This window comes from Glycine soja, chromosome 11 (assembly GCF_004193775.1).
Source record: "Glycine soja cultivar W05 chromosome 11, ASM419377v2, whole genome shotgun sequence".
In the NCBI taxonomy this organism is placed as follows: Eukaryota; Viridiplantae; Streptophyta; class Magnoliopsida; order Fabales; family Fabaceae; genus Glycine; species Glycine soja.
In genome coordinates this window covers 17008433-17028466 of record NC_041012.1, presented here as the reverse complement: position 1 = coordinate 17028466, position 20034 = coordinate 17008433, and the positions used below count along the sequence as shown (strand labels likewise).

Below are 20034 nucleotides of genomic sequence, written 5' to 3'. Positions count from 1 at the left end.
AAGAAAAAAGAGTAAAAATAAGATATAATAGAAATTAAACGTGTAAAAAAAAGTTATATATAGACTGTGTAAAAAAATTTACAGAATCATTTAATTATAATTTATCATATGTGATAAATTTGTTAATTTTTCAAATAATTATTTTAAAGTAATTTAAACAATAATTTATGATTTGATGATAATGTAAGTATATGACGTTTAATTCATTAAGCATATGATAATATATAATCTTTAAAAAAATTACATATTATTATATGAGAAAAAGGGTGATATAAGTGTAAAATTTTTTACACCATTGTCTAATCATATTTTATCTTATATAATAAGATTGTTAATTTTTATGATAATTCTTATAAAAGATATATTATCGATAATTTGTAATTGGATGATGATGTAAGAGTATGTTATAGTGTTAGTAAGAGTATTAAACTCTTATTATATAATATTTTTTATTTCTTTTCATCATATCATTTATTTTATACACTTGTCCCTCTTATCTTCTTATCTCTCAATCTTTTTTCACAAATGTATTGTATGTCTATAGCACCAAGTAGATGCGGGTATATTATAATGACGGAAAGTTCTAATGTTCCATCAATTCTTCCAAAATACACGACTTGTTTGAATAGTCTCCGTAGAAAACATGATGCAAGCAGATAATAACATCAACCCCTATTAACGTTTTCCAAATAATTTGTAGTATCAATTTCGTTCTCTTACACAACTCGGTTTAGCCGCGGTTTTATGATGAGCAGTTTTTGCGTTTAATTATGAGTGACACTTCTACTAATAAGAATAAAATGCAATTTTTATTTTTTTTAAATTGATCATTTTAGTTATTCTATTTTTATATTGAGATATTATGTCACTCATTTTTTAAAAATTCATAATTTTAATCTCTTTATTTTTAATTGAAAAATTTCGTCTCCCATTTTTTTAAAAAATCTAAAATTTTAGTCTTTTTTTTAATTTAAGACTTAATTATGTACTTTTTTAAACTATTTTTTTAATAAATTAAGTTTGTTAGAAATTAAATAATTTAAAGAAAACATTTGTCACCTGGATAATAAATAGATTTGTGTCAATAATATTTACAGAATATACATATCAATGTTTGAAACCAGTTATAAAGATTAAAATTAAAGATTAAAATTACAACTTTTTAAAAGTGAAAAATAAAATGTTTCAATTAAATTAAAAGATAAGAAAAACTAAGATCACGTATTTAAGAAAATAGGGGGATGAAAATTATATTTCATTCTACTAATTAATTAGCCAATTAAACTTACAATATAGCAACATGAAAACTTAAAAGTTGTGTTAGAGCCTTATATATAAAACCAAAGGTTTGTACCAAGTGGTTGGTTTGAGTGACATTGGACTCAATCATTTTAAGAATTAGTATGTTGTGAATAAAAAAAATATGATTAAAAAAGAAAAATTCACTAAAGGTCATGCAATTTTTTTAATAAAAATTAATCATCAATAAAGTAAATAAATATTTCGTATCAATAACATAATTAAAAAGGAAAAAAAAAACTATTGTGCAATTCTTTAATTTATAGTTTTATTATAATTTTTTTTATTCTAAATCAAAGATTAGACATGTCTCTCAATCCAATCAGGGAGAGATTAATTTAATTTAGAGTTATGGGGCGAAGTGCACTGTGGAATAGAAAATGAAGATGAGGTTTTGTGAAAGTGAAATAGAAAGAAAAGAACAGGAGAGAAAAAGTCAAAAAGGGTCCTAACTAGTAACTACACTGAGATACGATGGACAAAGATATCCCATGTCGATTGAAAGAGGACAAAATTATGCCAATATCTTAACTAAATCTTTGTATTATTAGTGTAAATAATTTATTTTTTATTGTTACTTAACATTACATATTATTTTAATCTCCCCTTAATTATAATTAATATTCTCTCATTTTCATTAACATTACAACTTTTGTTTTTTGAGCCCGTGGACGAGTTTCTCGGGACAAGGGTTGCTGATGGCTCAGACTCACTCATTCACACGTGCATGCACGCACACTCCATTAACAGTAACCAATCCTGAATCAGTCACTTCAAGTAGATAACAAATTGAAAACTGCTAGCTAGCTAGGTTTAATTTCCATGTTCATTATAACCGTTGACCTATCTTTTGTTTCTCTTGTGAGAGATTAAACAATGAAATTAACTACAATTATTATTGGCAAGTGCTAAGCAATACATTTGAAGCTTTATTAAGAAATTAAAAAAATATTTTTTTTTTCATTAAAATACGTAAAATTATAATATTATTTACACTTTCATATGATTTTTAAAATATTTTTTTAATTAATATTTTAAGGACATGAGTTAGTCAAAGTGTCAGACCCTTTATTATTTACCATTGGATTACAAATTTTCCATTTGTTTGATGAGGTTGGTGGAGATTGGTTTCCTACTTTGAAAATTTTGAAACTAGGTGGGCAATGGAGTGGTATAAAGAAGACAAGGCATCGCTAACAAACAGACGCAAGAATCAAAGAAAAAGGGTAATGATTTGGTGCTGTTGACACTTAATTTTGACAGCAATTTCATGGTCCTTCTTCACTTCTTCCTTCCTTTGCCTTGATTGATAAGTTAACAGTTATATTATATATCTGTTGTCTGGTCTATCACGTTAATCTTATGATTGGACCCCCCGGTTCATCAGCTATTGCCAAATGCACTGCAATTCATAATCACCCACCTATCTTTTTATGCCTTGTTTTCTGTCAGAACAATCAGTTTCGTTGATTCAAACTGCCTAAGTCTGACTAGTTATGGAAAACGAGGTGTTTCGAAAACTTCACAAAAATTACTTTTGGAATAAATATTTTATTTTGAAAAGTTATAATAATAAATTTTTTAAATAGGCTGGTTCATTATTTGGTTTTAAAAAATAAGGTTCATTATTTGATTAGCTTATTTTAATTGTGTATTAACAAAATTCACTTTTTGTTTCATAAATTAAAACAATCAGTAGAATGTATTGCCAAAAAAAGAAAAAATGTAGTATAAATTATAGAATAAATTACATGGATCCTTACGAGGTTTGCTCGTATTATATACAACATTTGTCTGTTTTTTAATCCTACAAAAAAAAAAATTCTAATTATTTTAGACGTAAAACATGTTACATCTGACTCCCCTTCCACGGCTCAAAGTAATGTGATAAGATAAAGATATATTAAGTATAATAAGAACAAACTCCAAGGAGTTCTAAGTATTTTACTCTGAATCATACAATTTTTCCTCAAAAAAATTAAATCATACTTCTTTCCATGATTTTTTCATTGGATTCAAAGTAAGATATATCACTTGAGAGTATTTTTGTACACATTCTTATTTTGCAGACTAATTTGGTGACCATTAGACAAATTTCTTTGGATAGTATGGCTAGGATGATAAAAATATTCACACTCGCAGATATATTAAATGAGTATCTACGGGCCACAGATAAAATTAGATAAAATATGGATAATTAAATCTACGGATAATTTAAACAGATATTTTTATACTTGTTACTAAACGTGGATGAAACATGTATCAAAGTACCCGTCTCGTGGTATCCATTATAATAATATTACTCAAATGCCCTTGTTTAAATATATAGAATTGAAATATTTTAGTATATTGAATTTAGTTTAGACTTGTGAGATTAAACTATTGCACCTTATTAACTTTTGTTTAAACTTATGAGATTGAAGAATTTTAACATTTAAATTTAGTTTCTAAATTTAAGTATCTCGATTCGTGTAGTTGTGTAATTTTTTTTTAATAATGTACTTTTAAACTAATTTCTTAAAGAAACTATTAAAATAAATAAAAAATAGTTAAAGTATAGCATGAGACTGCCTCGTACAAATTTGTAAGCCTTTGTTTGGTTGGCATAAAAGTGGAGCGACTGAATTGAAAAGAACATAAAAACTCACTTGATACTTTGTTTGGAGCAGTAATTAAAGGGTAGGAAGTTGTCCACCCAATTTGGGTGGAAAAAGGAGAAAGAAACTTTTTTTATACAATTGCAACAATACTCCTATTTACTTTACTTCTTATTTTTTGTTATGGTATTTATATCATTTTATTCACATACTTGTTTTCTTTCTTTCCTAGTAAACAAAATAAAAATCATTTTACTTTTTATTCATTTTCTACTCTTTTTCTTTTCCTTTCCTTTATTTCACCTTTTTCACTTTCTTTCTTAAATCAACATACTAAGTAGTATGATAGATGATATAATATGACAAGAAAGATAAAAAAAAAATATTAGGTATTAATAGAGGATTTCTGTTAGAGATGTACACATATAATTGTCCTTTACAGAAACAAAAATTATATTTAAGCTACCTAACCTAATGCATCATTCATTTTTGGATGCTATTGCCTGTGGAGAGAAAAACAAGAATAATAGCTCCTAGCTATCGAAGCCCATGGAATAACTATCAGAAGAGGGCAAAAACAAAATTTTACGTGGCAATTATTTTCCTGCTTATACAAACATATCTTGATTAAAAGATCTATTAAATCAGAGAGCTGTAATAGTTTGTACAACTTTTTTAAGCAACTAACATCATATTTTATATTTTATTACACATTTATACTTTTTTTCTCTTCATGTTACATCTAAAAATTGCGAACACTGTCTCCGCCATATAGTGTCTCCTACTGTGACTATGAGAAAGTTTTTTATGAGAACTTTTTATTAGAGAACTTTCCTATTACATTTGAGGATTTCACATATGCCAACAATAAATGATCATTTTGGTGCTTGAACTTTAAATCAATGACAATTTATATTATTTTAACTAATAAAGTTGCTCTAGGCCATATATGACCTATGTTATAAGGTGTTAAACTACCTCATTGGCAAAAATTAGCTATTAGCAAAACTAGTAAAAATTAGATATTAATAAAACTAGTAAATACTTTGCATCAATGTTATCATGGGAAAAAAAAACTACCACAAGCAAACGGACTTACAATGTGCCATTTGATGCAGAAACATTTATTGTAACCGATAATATGATTCTAACTTCGTTCCAGTGTTACATCTAGCTCTTAATCTGTCAGGGGTTCTGAAATCCATGCTCAAGAAATTTGTATTAAGAAAAAGGTTTAACGCTCATTAAAAGCTCACTAAAGTGTAACCTACGCATAATTCTCTCTTTAAAGATTGTTAAAACCAATACGAAAAAAAACATGTGGCTAATATATCATGATGTATTTACTATGACAATATATCTCCAAGACCAACTCTCAAAATCAAGATATTTTTACATCTTTCAAAACCCTAGCAGCCATTGCTCCATACCTTCTGGCTTCCCACTCACTAAGCTTTGCATTTTGAGAGATTGGCTTACTGTGATCCCCCACATTTTCTTCAACGAGACCAGATCCTTCTACTACAACATTTCCCTCACTGCTTTCATCCTCCACAACAGTTTCCACATCAACTTTTTCAACAGTTGCCTGACCTGGGTTCTCTGTGCACTCGGCTGATTGTTTAAATCCCATAATGAAGAGTTGAATACTTGGATGTTGAAATGTTTCATCCATCTGCATAAAGTGAAGCCTTCAGTGTGATTCCAACTAGTTAACTAAACTCACCTATTTGTTAACATAACTGAAAATAATATTGCTAAATGCTAATCCAAGACTTATATCAGTGATAGCCACAACCCCTAAGAATAGCTTACCTTGGACTTCGCAACAGTCTTGACGTCAAAGTTTCTTTTCCACATCTGAAGCATCTTCTCATGGACACTCGTGGAGCGGATCTCATACCCCAACTTCATTTATAAATTCAAAATAAAATAGGAAATAAGTGAAATTATCCAACTTTACTATGAAAAATCAGTGCATAATTTAATAGAAAAGTTGAACAAGGTACCATAGTTGTAGTCCTTGGTCCAGATAAAGCAAGAATTGTCTGTAATAGAGGCTCCAATAGATGCTCTACATAAACCTTCAAAGAAATACAGCACAACAAATAGTAACATAATGTTCCACTGAGGACAGAATGCCAATCAATTTGTGAGTAATATAACAAAATAGTCCCTAGAAAGGTACGGGCACTAGTCAATTTAGTCCTCGAAATTACAAAAATATCATTTCAATACTTAAAATTACCAAATGGTGATCATTTTGGTCCCTGCAAGTACAATAAGTACTAAAATGACCGTTGTTTAGTAATTTTAAAACCAAAATGATATTTTTTGAATTTGAAGGATTAAATTGACTAAGGGCTAAAATAACCAATGTTTGAAAATTTCAGAGATTAAAATCACGTTTTTGTAATTTCAAAGACTAAATTGCTTGGTGCTTGTAATTTTAGGAATTAAATTGGTACGTTGTTAATGAGTTATTTTTTTTAATGAGTCAACTGTTCAGTGACATTCACTTCACATTGTTTGCAGAAACGCCTGTTCTACACTTACAACATCAGTGCCAATGATGTAGTCAAATGGAGGACCAACTGCCTTAATATGACTCTCATCTCCCCACTGAAGCTCAGCCACCTTGATCGAACCAAATGAATCTAAAAACAATTGATTTCCAAGTAAGATACCATTTACTATCATTCAAATCCAGACAGAATCACCAAATATAAGTACAATGACAATTAAAAAATATAGAAAGAATTTAAAATAAATAAATAAATAAATAAAATATATATAACAAATGTCAATGAGGAATTGAGGATGGCTCAAAGGTTTCAAATCAAACCAGGATTCTTTTGCATGATCCGTGAAATATTACGCTCAACATTTCTCTGTAACAATGGCAAAACCTCCTTTTGGTCTGTCACTATAACATCACACCCCAGCAAAGCCATGCCTGCAATGGAACTGTAAATCAGACTAGGCATCACCCCCCAACTTAAGTACTGAAAGTGGGGTAAAAATAGACCAATTTCAACAAGAAGTGCATATAGGAAAAGTAAATTGATTCAATAAACAAAATGTTAACACTAGTTTTAAAACTCACCAATACCAGAAACACCACAACCAGCTCCTAGTTCAATTACACGTTTTCCTTTAAGTTTAGCTGGGGAAAACCTTCCCTTTCTGCAATTCCGTTCCTGAAACAATATAAGATGCACCCTAAGAAATCAAGATAATGTGAATTTAGAATATTACAAGATAAAGAATTTCATGTCCTAGTTCATCTTCAAAGGATCTAACCTAAGCTTAAGATCATGTCCCCAACAAAGAGAGAAAATGTGACTTGTTTTCATTCATGTCATTTAAGTTTTCTCTTCCCATTACTTTTTGAAAGCAAAGAGCTATGGCAATAAAGGTGATTTATATGCATTCATGTCAAATTTTATTCATGCACAGTTTCAAGAGTAAGTTCAAGTCCAAGGTTTATCTGTCTGGACATCTAGTTTTCATGTACACTGCAAAAATTACAAGGTACACATCATCTATGCTTTAATAATTGAGAATCTAAGGAATAATTGAATAAATCTGTTAAATTCTACATTTGCGTAAAAATACACTTAGGGTCTAATAAACTTTCTCATTCATGAAAAGAGTAACAGGACATTCCAGAGCATGTGATTGTGAGGAGCACACAACTTACAAGAAACTTGGCAAACACAAGTGATGCATCCCATACTGTAGTCCCTAAGTGCTTGGAATTGGGATCCTATAGAAAACAAAAATTGAATTGCCAGAGATTTGATATAAACATATGTAAGAAAGAAAAGACAGCAAACATTAAAAATATCAGAAAGTATTAGTCTTCAATAAATCATAGTCAAGCCAATGTCTAGAAGCTGAGCAATAAGAGAAGATCTCAGTCAACATATAATAATTTGTAGGCACATTGGTCAGTCATGATTTCAAAAATTTCTAACACAGTTCATCATCTCTACTGCATATTGCCATTGCGTTTGCCCTTTATCTGACTGGTTCTTCTTTCTCACAAATATTTTGGGAATACTTGCTAATAAACAGAAAGTTCAAGTCTGTAATGCACATTGAATGTCCTTGGTGCACCAGTGAACTATCATCATCATACTGAAATTATCCACTCTTTGTGATGCTATTAGGAGTCTCACATTGAGTAGGATAAACTACTTGATGTGGTACTTAAGCCTTGAGGTTCTTCCATCTAATGAATTAGTCTTTTGGGTTGGGCTCTCCTCTTGTGCTTAAGTCCTAATAATTGGTGCTCTTGTTGAGAATCAGGCCACGGAAAGGCCTACCTATAGGCTGGATTAAGGTGCAAACCAAATACTGAGTCAGCCCTTAAAGGGGGTGGCAATGTTTGAAGTTCCACATTGAGTAGAATAAACTACTTGATGTAGTACTCAAGCCTTGAGGTTCTCCCACCTAATGAACTAGTTTTTTGGGTTGGGCTCTCCACTTCCTAAAAGATGCTTACCCACCTAGAATTTTCTAAAAGGAGACAGTTTTTTGGATGTGCAAAAAGATAACAAAACTAAAGTTCAATTGGCCTATTGCAGAAAAGAACACCCTCCTCAAAACACGTTTTAAAAACAGTATAATACCTGAGAAAACTGCAACTCATGGCCCATAACCTCCAATGGCATCTCAAATGTGGTTGGGGAATTTAACCTGGTAAACAATCATGAGTATAATGAAACAAGTATTTATAATACGAAACAAATCATGCTTAAGAAGAGTCATTCAATTGTCTCAACCGTTATAGGTTGTGCATGCGCAACATGTTATTTTCTAAACAGAAAAAAGTGTGTTCTTAACTGTGTTTTTGAGATTGTTGTATCCAATTATCGACTTAATAACATGATGGGGGCATGACAAAAGGCAGGGAATACCTAATCTTATGTGGTCACTAGGTATAATTTCCACCAATTCATAACAAGTGAAAGTCAAAGTTGCACATCTCAATTTAATGAAAAGGGTGGAATAGCAAGCAACAACCAAATAGCAGAGATAGCTTCAAGTTTTTATTCAGAAAAAAAGACTACCAAGTTAATCTTTCAATCAATAAATGTTACCACACATCTCTTAAAGCCTTATTACATTAGAAAACAAATCCATGGCTCCATGAACATTGCAATTTATTCTTGAATGAGAAGTTGAAGAAAAGCAAACAGGTTATAACTTCATACCTAAAGATAATTTACTGCACACAAAATAGCATTGGCAATACCAACAACAACGATAAAAACTACTGATGCAAATATACAAAAGTTCACATAATGTTATATTATAATTTGCGTGGAAAGATGCAATTTTTTTAAGAAAGAACATATACATAACTGATTAAGAAGGAATGCATACCTGTCAGGCTCCATAAGATCACAGCCTTCAGAGAAAAATCCTTAATACGAAAGACGAATCTAGAAGACCTATCTCCCACCCAAGGTCATTCGCTAAGCTAAATCACTGGTAAAGTAAACGGGAGAAAAAAATTGAAACTTTATTAACTACGCAGAGAAACGAACACGCTTGGAAGGGGGCAACGATAAAACTCACGCAATATGCTAATGACAACGAATTTAACTCCGAATAACTTTCCCAACCAAAACCGTAGCCTGTTCAAATCAGTGAAAGAAGTTGAATTCCATTATTTTCAGTCACTTTTATCCAATTGATAATATTTACAATATTGTTTTTCTTTTTCATGGAGAAAAAATTGAAGTGAAAGTGAATGGAAAAGAATAAAAATATTTATATATAAGGAAAAACGAGATTGAAATGGGAAAGTGAACCATGCAACAGGAAGGTTGAACTAAGAGAGATTGAATAGGAGCTACAGTAACAGCACACAGCAGACACCCAGGTGGAGAATATCTTCAACTTCGGATCAGCCAAAGGTTAGATGGGAGTGTCTGCTAAAACTTTATTAAACTTTAAACTCATGCGGTTTGATGTGTATTTTTTTTATTATTTATTTTCCTCCTCTGATCCTTATTCTTATCTTTCATATTTTTTTTTTGTAAATAGCGAATTTGTTTATCAAAATAAAAAAAAATGTAAATTTAATCCCTAAAAATAATAAAATTAAAAAAATTGGCTCAGAGAGAAGTGAAAAATGTTTATCAATTTCATCCCACTGTTAAATTGTTTCTGTTAAACTTAATATGTTTGCTTACATGACGCATTTTGCATATATATGACACTTCTCATGTACACATGTAAGCCACATCATTGTACAAACAATTAGACTAAATTTACATGATCTTTTTTATTGTGTGAAATTTACAGCTCATTTCATAGGTGTGAATTGAATAAATGATTATTTTAATTCCTGAATATGTAAATTGATAATAATTTAATTTTAAAAAAAATTAAAATTAAAATTTAATCTCTAAATATATAAAAATAAAATAAAACTATTATATCTCGCATACAACTTAATGAAAAATCGATACATTAACTTTATAACTAATGTCAAATTAGTTATTTAATGATATAATTGAATATTAAATTGGTCTATCAATATTACAACTTAATAATATAATAATTTTACAAAATATTACAATTTAATAATATAATAATTCCACAAAACTAATAGAAGGAGGCATTCAATTTCCCTCCCATCCAGCTTTTCAACATTTGAAGTGCAACTTTTGGTTGATCCATAGGGACCATGTGCCCAGCCCCATGCACCTGTTTGTAGTAGCACATAAAAATGGAGAATGATGGATAAATCACACTATAGTTGACATGAGAGATAAAAAGGGAAAAGAAACAAAGTATGATACCATGATAAATGATATGATGTGATAAGAAGAGGTAGATAAAAAAATAAAACTATTAATGAGTTATCTTATCTAATCTAAAAGTAATAAAGTGTTCATGTACCATTACCCCATCAAAGAGTTACCAAAAGAAATATTAACAGTGTCAGACGCCATGACACTCAAGAATACAACCCTGAGCACAATAACACAAACCTTGAGAAAAGAGAGAGGTCCATAGCTATTAAGAGACCCTGCTTCTACACCATCAACCACAAATTTCACTGTAGAAGATGTTCCAAAGGCCTTTTGGCCTGACCACTCCATGGCATGAGCCCACCTTGAATTCCCTGCCAAACGAAAACCACATCAAAAATTAAATCTAACATATACTAGATAGTTTTTTCAACACAAAAAACAATTATGTTCCAATTTTCCAAATAAATTAAGTAGTAGGCTCACCAAGCCAATTGCATATGAGATCTTCTTCCCCTGCATACACAAGCAACTTGATTCCATCCTCAAGAAGAGAAGGAATCCCCACTTCCATGTTTCTCATCCAATCTTGAAGCATAGCAGCATGAACTGTTGTACTGCATAAAACATACTGCAAGTCATCCCTCACACCTAAAGCACTCTTCACTTTCTTCTGGTTTAAAAACTCCTCCACGTTACCGAAGTCATAGCACAATTCTCCCACACACTTCTTTCTGATGTCATAGTACTGCACTTTGTGTATCAGCACAGTGCAATTAGTAAACTGAACTTCACCATTTTTATCCAACACTTAATAAGTAGGAATAAAAAAATGTATTGTTCTTTCATTATTACTTACATTAATGTTGCCAGCATAATCCAGGATAAGACTAAATATGTTTTGACAAATATATAACGCAGTCGCGCAACTTTGTCCACCTTGATTTTCTAAAAAATCAAACACAAAGAATATGACAAAGTGAAACCAAATACATTAACAAAAAAGGGGTGTGCGTAAGTGAAAAGGGGAAACTTGTACCGCAAGTTTTAGCAGCTTGTTCACACCCTGGGATTAACTTGCTGATGTTATCGTACTCAGCATTTGTAATTATTCCATTGTCTAATGCAAAATCTGGGTAAGCTTGGTATTGAATTGCAGGATTTGTTAATCCATTACCAATAGCAAAACCCTGTTGTTATATCATATGAATTAATACAAGGAAAAGCAAGAAAAACCATTAATTAATCAACTATAATGTGTCATTATATAAATAGTGTAAGACCTTGAGGTTTATATGGATTCCTTGATTTTGTTTATTTCCTTGGTTAACCCGGGATGCAAGTGCCGGAACATAGTGCCCAGCGTATGATTCTCCAGTAATATAAAAATCATTCTTAACAAACTCAGGATGCGCCTTGAAAAACTCCTGCCATTAGTAGTAAATCAAATTAATTTATTGGATCTTATTTTATACACAACAAGATATTAATTATCTTGTATTCGGATAAATGAGATGAAATTGAGAAGGGAGATTAGTAGATTATAATTAATTGTTACCTGCAAGAAGTCATATAAGTCATTGCTAATTCCTGTTTCATCATGACGAATGTCACTTTCCTCAGAAGAGTAACTGAAACCTGTACCCGTAGGTTGGTCAACAAATAAAATATTTGATGCCTGCAAAATAAGAAAAAAAAAATTGTTGAAACGAATAAGAAAGCAATTTTTGTGTCACCCTTTCCCTGAAGGAAACATGAAAATTTTTACCTGGTCCCAGCCGTAATCATTCCATGTAAGAGACAAGTTATTGGCAATATGAAAAGGACCATTCTCATAAAACAAAGCTAATTCACTTCCACACCCTGGTCCTCCAGTCAACCATATCACTACAGGATCATCCTTATTGTTCCGTGATTCAAAGAAAAAGTAGAACATTCTGCATATGGCAATTCAAATCAGGATCACCTATTAGCGAGTAATTAAAAGGACAAATTTTATATTAATTAAATCAAAATCAAAATACATTAAATCAAAGAAAAAGTAGAACATCCTGCATTTCATGTATAATAGATGGCATGGCAATTCATATCAGGGCCACATATTAGCGAGTAATTAAAAAGACAAAATTTAAATGAATTGATTAATTTAAATAAAAATATAGAACTTGAATTAATTAACCCAATTCCAAATCAATAATGGAAGCGTATTAATAATTAAATTTATAATTATTTCCAAATTCACGGATAATTTCAATGAGAAAACCTTATAAAATTATATAAGTTATGTGATATAATGATATTACGTGTACGGAAAATTTAAATTATATATCCACAAGAATATTGCTCGTAGGACAATTTGTGATTCCTTAAGCTATGTACTCACTATTTCACGATCGAACAAATAACGGTGAGTAAACCAATATGATGGTAGCTACGAGGAAAACCAGTGCAACAAGATCGTTGACCTCGGCTGATAAAACAAGATCGTTGACCTCAAATTTATCAACAACATATTTTCTTATGCATCAATTTTTTTTATCAACAACAAAAAAATAACACTGAACTTTGTCATAGCATGATTGAAGAAAAAGAGTTTTTCTTTTTCTTTTTTTGCAAAACACTTTTGACTAATCACATGATCACACTTTCTCTAGCATCAGATCGACCCAAGGATAAGACAACTCAAACTTAAATATTAGACTATCACTTTTTTCTCTTTGATCGAAGTAAAAAAAAATGTCCAACAATTTTTGTTTTAGGTCTCATTTTCGATCGATCAGACCGGTCTTGCATAGAACTTTGATACCATTTACAAACTCATCATTGGAATGAAGAAAATGATATAATGAATATAAGAAGGATGTGATATTTTACCTAGCAGCTTTGGAATGAGGAAGTGAATAGTAGCCAGCATGGTGACCAAGGTCTTCAATAGAAGGCCCAGAATCACAAAATAGCGAGAACTTCTTCTCCACGATCTTTCCTGGGACAAAACCAACATGGTCACCTTTTACAATGTTAACTGAGTCCTTTGGTAATAGGTTAAGGCTTCTTATGAGTTTTTCTGCTTGTGATTGTGTTGGGTAGTCACGCTTATGGGTGAAGCGAGAAGTTGCATAAGAAGAAGAAACTGACATGAACAAAAGCAACACAAGAAACAGATAAACTTTGGAGAGGGATGGTGATGATGCCAATGCCATGTCGTTTGCATTTGTTGAAAAGGCTTAGGCAATGACTGTGAATATATAGTACGTGACGTGCAATGCAAAGCCTTTCCACCAAGTTCTCATGCTATATGTTTCACTCGATGAGATAATTAAGATTATGCTAAATGAAAGTGATTATAATCAATATATTCTCATTTAAATTTATATGCTAAATAATCGAATAATTTATAGTATATTTACCTTATATATATATATATATATAACATTGTGTTATAATATTTTCCCATTGTGGGAATTCAATTGTTTGTTTATTTATAAAAATACACAATTATAATTCGTGAAGGTACGTAATTACAACCTATGTGTCCTAGTTATCCACGATTGTTTGTTAATTATATTCTGATTTGAATTTGAGCATTGTTTCATCCAATTATACTATGTGTCCTAGTTATCCACGATGTGAGAAATTCTAGTGCATATAAGAGTTCCTCCTAAACATTAATATAACTTCTCCTAAGATGACGTAGTGTTGCCCCTTGTCATTAAATTCCTTAGATGTACTCGAAGATATAAGCTTTCTTTAGCCTTGAATCATTTGCGCTATGCTTTCAATGAATCCTATTCTTTTTTTCCTCCTAGAAAAGGTAATGTAGGGTGATATGAATAATCCCATAATTTTATTGTCAAAGACAGAGATGTACAAAAAAAGAGATGTATAATTTTTCTCATGAATTCTCTTTCTCTTGAGTGCAGCTGTGCATTGCAGTTACATGTTAAGTTACTTTATATACAACTTTTTTTTCTTTTAGTTTTTACATAATTTTTTGTTCGTAATTAAACAATAATTTTTTTTATTTTTTTTATTTTTTCTTATCAAACAACTTAAAAATCATATCATTTTTTCTGTATATTATGAAATAATTTTAGGTCTCCAATATTATTTTTAGAAAAATTAATTAGTTAAGTTTATAGAGATTTTGAGTAACATAGGATGTGAGGATGCCATATAGATGAAAATTAAATTAAAAAATTTTGTAATTAAAAAAGTTGAGACAAAACAGAGAGATGGATGAAAATTAAAGAAGACTCATATTTCTTGTGACTAATAAAAATCAAGACGGTTCCATAACCACGTATTTAATTATTCCTTCTTGTATTTGTCACTTAATTACCAATGAGATGAACTAAGTCTTTTTCCTTCAAATAAAAAAATATCAGACGGTTGGGCAAAAAGTCTCAACTATGGACTTGGCTGGCTAGTCAGAAACGAATATTAACTCCATATTACTTAATTCTGAATAATATATAAGACTTCACTTTTGGTAGAATCACAACTCATCCACAGTCCAGTCCATTTGAATAGCTTTTTTGTTTTAGTTTTTGATCATGTTTTACTGCCAATTTACGATGTCAGAAAGGATTGAATCCCACATCATTCACTTGTAATAGTGCTGAACATGAACATGTTTAATTGTTTATTCTAGAAGTGATCACATTTTCTTGTATAAAGTAAATACGAAAATGGTGAGCATTGCACAAACCGTTAACTTGAGTATAAATATCAGGAATTTCAGAAAGGTTCAGAAAAAAATATAAACTCCACCCTCCAAAAACAAACCAAGTCATGTAGCCAAAATAATTGTGATCACTATCCATGTTCAGAGGATGTCTGGTTTTGGTTTTGAGGTGAATGTATAGAATTTTGAGCGACATTAATTGTCTCTCCTTTTGTTTATGTCAGTTTCCCTGCCATCCAACTTTGCAACATCTGAAGTGCAGCTTTTGGTTGATCCATAGGGACCAAGTGTCCAGCCTCATGTACCTGTTGTAGTATCACATAAACAAAGTCACCAAAAGTGAAATTAACTGTGTCACACAACTCAAGAATACAAGCCTGAACACAAACCTTGAGGAAAGAAAGAGGTCCATAGCTATTAAGAGACCCTGCTTTTGAACCATCAACCACAAATTTCACTGTAGGAGATTTTCCAAAGGCCTTTTTGCCTGACCACTTCATTGCATGTACCCACCTTGAATTCCCTATCAAATGGACCGCATCAAAAATTCAATCTAACACATAATTTATGATAAATGATAGCGGCATTCTCTCTGACATTCTCTCTCAAGCACCTTTTTTATGATTAGTCGAAATTTATTAAAAATCGTCCATTTTGGTAAGTCTTATTTTTTATTTAATGACTTTTACTCCTGATTTAAAAGTGAGGCAAATCAAAATTGTTTATTTTTAATAAATTTCAGTCAATAGTAGACAACATTAGAGAAGAGAATATTAGAGAGTCACTAGCATATCTTGTAATCCATAATTACATATAGCTTTTCCAACACAAAAACAATTGTGTTTCAATTAAATGAATTAGTAGGCTCACCAAGCCAATTGCATATGAGATCTTCTTCCCCTACATACACAAGCAACTTGATTCCGTCCTCAAGAAGAGAAGGAATCTCCACTTCCATGTTTCTCATATAGTCTTGCATCATAGCCTCATGCACTCTTTTACTGCATGAAACATACTGCAAGTCATTTGACACCCCTATAACACTCTTTACTTTCGGTAGGTTTAACAGAGTCTCCACGTTTCGAAAGTCATAGCACCAATCTCCCTTACATTTTTTTCTGATGTCATAGTACTGCACTTTGTGTATCAGCACAATGCAATAAGTAAACTGAACTTCACCATTTTTATCAAACAGTTAAGTAGTAATAAAAAAGTAATGTTCTTTAAATGATTGCTTACGTTAATGCCGGGAGCAAAGTCCAGGATATGGTAGAATATTTTTTGGCAAGTATTAAATGCGATCGCGCAACTTTGTCCACCTTGAGTTTCTGAAAAATCATACATAAACAACATCACAAAGTGAAACAACATACACTAATTAATAAAAAGGGAAAAAGAACTCGGGGGAAGTTGTACCACAAGTTTTAGCGGCTTGTTCACAATCTGGGATTAACTTGTTGATTTCATCGTAATTAGCCTTTGTAATTATTTTGTTGTCTAATGCAAAATCTGGATATGCTTGGTATTGAATTGCAGGATTTGTTGCCCCATTACCAATGGCTAAACCCTGTTGTATTATCAAATGAATCAATACAAGCAAAAGCAAGAAAAAGTAATTAGTTAATCAATCTTACTCGGTCATAATATAAATAAATTATATTAATTAGAAACAGTGTTAAGACCTTGAGATTTATATAAATTCCTTGATTTTCTTTATTTCCTTGGATTATCCGGGATGCAAGAGCCGGAATATAGTGTCCAGCGTATGATTCTCCGGTAATATAAAAGTCATTCTTAACGAACTTAGGATGAGCCTTGAAAAACTCCTGCCATTATATTAAAATTAATTGAGTTGAGTGAATCTTAATTATACACAATAAGATGTTATCTTGCATTCAAATAATTATTACCTGCAAGAAGTCATATAAATCGTTGCTAATGCTGGCTTCATCATGACGAATGTCACTATCATCAGAAGAGTAACTAAACCCTGTCCCAGTGGGTTGGTCAACAAATAAAATATTTGATGCCTGCAAAATGAGAAAAGCAACTTCTTGATAAGAATAAGAAAGCAATTTTTGTGTCACCCTTTCCCTGAAGGAAACATGAAAATTGATTTTTACCTGGTCCCAGCCGTAATCATTCCATGTAAGAGACAAGTTATTGGCAATATGAAAAGGACCATTCTCATAAAACAAAGCTAATTCACTTCCACACCCTGGTCCTCCAGTCAACCATATCACTACAGGATCATCCTTATTGTTCCGTGATTCAAAGAAAAAGTAGAACATTCTGCATATGGCAATTCAAATCAGGATCACCTATTAGCGAGTAATTAAAAGGACAAATTTTATATTAATTAAATCAAAATCAAAATACAGAACTTGAATTAATTCACAAACTTCAAACCAACAATGGGTGTGTAATCATAATTAAATTTAGATCCAAATTCAACAACAAATATAATATTAAGAGTGTGTTTGATAAAATATTTTAGTAATTTATAAGTTACATTGATCAGCTTGTATGTTAATTTGACCCCTTTATAAAATTATATTAGGATGTTGATCAACTTGCAGGTATTCAATTAGAAGTTAAAAAAATAAAAGACTTTTTTCATATAAAAATATTGTGATATTGATCAAGATTTTCAAAATTATATCTACAAGCATATTGTTTGTAGGACAATTTATGACTACTTAAGATCTGTACTGACTTCTTCTGAAAAAAAGACCAGTACCGACTTTGAATATGTAAAGATCGAGTAACAGTACACAAAATAATTTGTCAAAAAAATACACACAAAAGAAAATAATGGTGAGTAAACCAATATTAATAGTAGCTAAGGCTTTTTGGCATAGATGGGCTATGCATTTTAAAGGGGAGTGTTTTGTCTTGGAAGGAGTGTATTGTCATGGAGAAAAAACATGCGAACAATGTGAAAAGAATAATAAGATTTAAAAAAATCATTTAAGTCATATCAAATATATATATATATAGAAAAAATTGAACTTAAAAAAAATGGAAGTAGATGCATTTGCCTATTATAATTGAGACAGATTTCACCCATAAAAACAATAATTGAGACAGATTGCTTAATAGAGATGCCAACAGTGGCAGAGGATGAAGACACGTCCTAGATCTTATTTCCACGATATTCTGGAGAATTGTACAGTGTTGAATGAGCATTTTAAAACTTTTGATATGTTTATAAAGTGGGCGGGGAATAGTATATATATATATATATATATATATATATATATATATATATATATATATATATATATATATATTAGCAAATTTGGCTTATGATTTTCTGGAAAAATACTGGGTGGAAGATGCACCATACCAAGTGACCATTCTTCTCCATGCTGATGTACAGAATTTTTCGATGCAACGAAATCCAGAATATTTCCATTAAAAAAAAAAAAAGAAAGCGATGCAACAATCGCCGACTTTAATATCACTAAGAAGAAAAAGAGTTTTTCTTAGTTGCAAAGCACTTTTTTAGTCATCACAAGACATTTACTCTGAATGACATCACTTTGCCATTCCAGACTTCTCATTGGTGAGGAAGTGATAATGATATTAATTAGATGAGAAGGACATGTTTGGATTTATTTTTTATTAAAGTACTTCTAAGGGAAAATTAAGAAGAGAAAAAAAATGAGCTTTTTCATAAATTAAAATAAGTTCACCATAAATTAATTTATAGAAGTTCTCTCATGTAATTTTTTTAAAAGATTGAGAAAATACCTACAAATTAACTAATGATAATAAATAAATAAAAAACTCACTTTAACTTATGAAAAAATTGGTTTCTTTTTTTTGTTCTTATTTTTTCACCTAAAACTATGAGTAGTTCAAAAGGAATTACCTTGCAGCTTTGGAATGAGGAAGGGAATAGTGGCCAGCATGGTGACCAAGGTGTTGAATAGAAGGCCCAGAATGACCAAGAAGCGAGAACTTCTTCTCCACTATCTTTCCTGGTACAAAACTATCAAAATCACCTTTAATAATGTTAACTGGGTCCTTTGGGAATAGGTTAAGGTTTCTTGTGAGCATCTCTGCTTGTGATTGTGGTGGGTAAGCATGCTCATGGTTGAAGCCAGAAGTTGCATAGGAGAAAGAAAGTGACACCAACAAGAGCAGAGAGACTTTGGAGAAGGTTGGTGACGATGCCATGATGTCTGCGTTTCTAAATAATTAATTTATAGCCCTCCATCCCATTGAAAATTATAAGAAATCTCGCATATGATTTTAGTAATTATGACCAATACATTCTCATTTAAAGTTATAATCACATATTTAGTTTTAAAAAGTTGTTTTCATTTTACAACGTAATTATATTATATAATTAAAATTTAATACAATATATAAAGTTTTAATATTTTTTATAAACCACAGTTTTTAATTTATTTATTTTTTGACTGATATAGTTTTAATTTATTATAAATTAAATTAAAAAAATTGAATTAATTAATAAGTAACATTTACCCCCAACAAATATTATTATAAATTAATCAGAACAAATATTTAAATATTTTTAAAAAATTGTAAATTAAATATATAAAAGATTCATAAAAGACATAGCGGATATATTATTTAATTTAAATTTTGTTTTGTTATAATTTAATAAAATTTTGCCAGACATATGTTACGTACCTAACAGACTAACATG

The 20034-nt window shown here is 30.7% G+C and overlaps 2 protein-coding genes and 1 pseudogene across 4 annotated transcripts; all 3 read right to left on the bottom strand.

Annotated features, from left to right (window-relative positions):
• Positions 1 to 4988: 4988 nt before the first annotated feature.
• Positions 4989 to 9871, bottom strand: LOC114373462 (protein N-lysine methyltransferase METTL21A-like). Of its 2 annotated transcripts, XM_028330925.1 has the most exons (11): positions 9722 to 9871; positions 9486 to 9544; positions 9291 to 9395; positions 8534 to 8600; positions 7600 to 7665; positions 7003 to 7096; positions 6742 to 6852; positions 6453 to 6553; positions 5906 to 5980; positions 5712 to 5804; positions 4989 to 5571 (listed from the first exon to the last, which is right to left on the bottom strand). In XM_028330925.1, the coding sequence occupies exons 3-11, from the start codon at positions 9302 to 9304 to the stop codon at positions 5278 to 5280; spliced, it is 915 nt and encodes a 304-aa protein (XP_028186726.1). In that variant the 5' UTR covers positions 9305 to 9395; positions 9486 to 9544; positions 9722 to 9871; the 3' UTR covers positions 4989 to 5277. The 2 variants fall into 2 exon arrangements, with proteins under 2 accessions (XP_028186726.1, XP_028186727.1); XM_028330926.1 differs by lacking the exon at positions 9486 to 9544 and having other exon boundaries at positions 9722 to 9851.
• A 448-nt stretch (positions 9872 to 10319) lies between these two features.
• LOC114375673 (serine carboxypeptidase-like) lies at positions 10320 to 13906 on the bottom strand. The gene is made up of 9 exons (XM_028333525.1): positions 13544 to 13906; positions 12438 to 12606; positions 12228 to 12347; positions 11953 to 12096; positions 11709 to 11859; positions 11529 to 11617; positions 11156 to 11417; positions 10910 to 11043; positions 10320 to 10622 (listed from the first exon to the last, which is right to left on the bottom strand). The coding sequence occupies exons 1-9, from the start codon at positions 13867 to 13869 to the stop codon at positions 10521 to 10523; spliced, it is 1497 nt and encodes a 498-aa protein (XP_028189326.1). The 5' UTR covers positions 13870 to 13906; the 3' UTR covers positions 10320 to 10520.
• Positions 13907 to 15282: 1376 nt separating this feature from the next.
• Positions 15283 to 19559, bottom strand: LOC114374165 (annotated as a pseudogene). Its single transcript, XR_003658527.1, has 9 exons — positions 19231 to 19559; positions 17477 to 17645; positions 17264 to 17383; positions 17036 to 17179; positions 16770 to 16920; positions 16593 to 16681; positions 16224 to 16485; positions 15743 to 15876; positions 15283 to 15658 (listed from the first exon to the last, which is right to left on the bottom strand). The product of XR_003658527.1 is annotated as a serine carboxypeptidase-like (transcript).
• Positions 19560 to 20034: the final 475 nt, after the last annotated feature.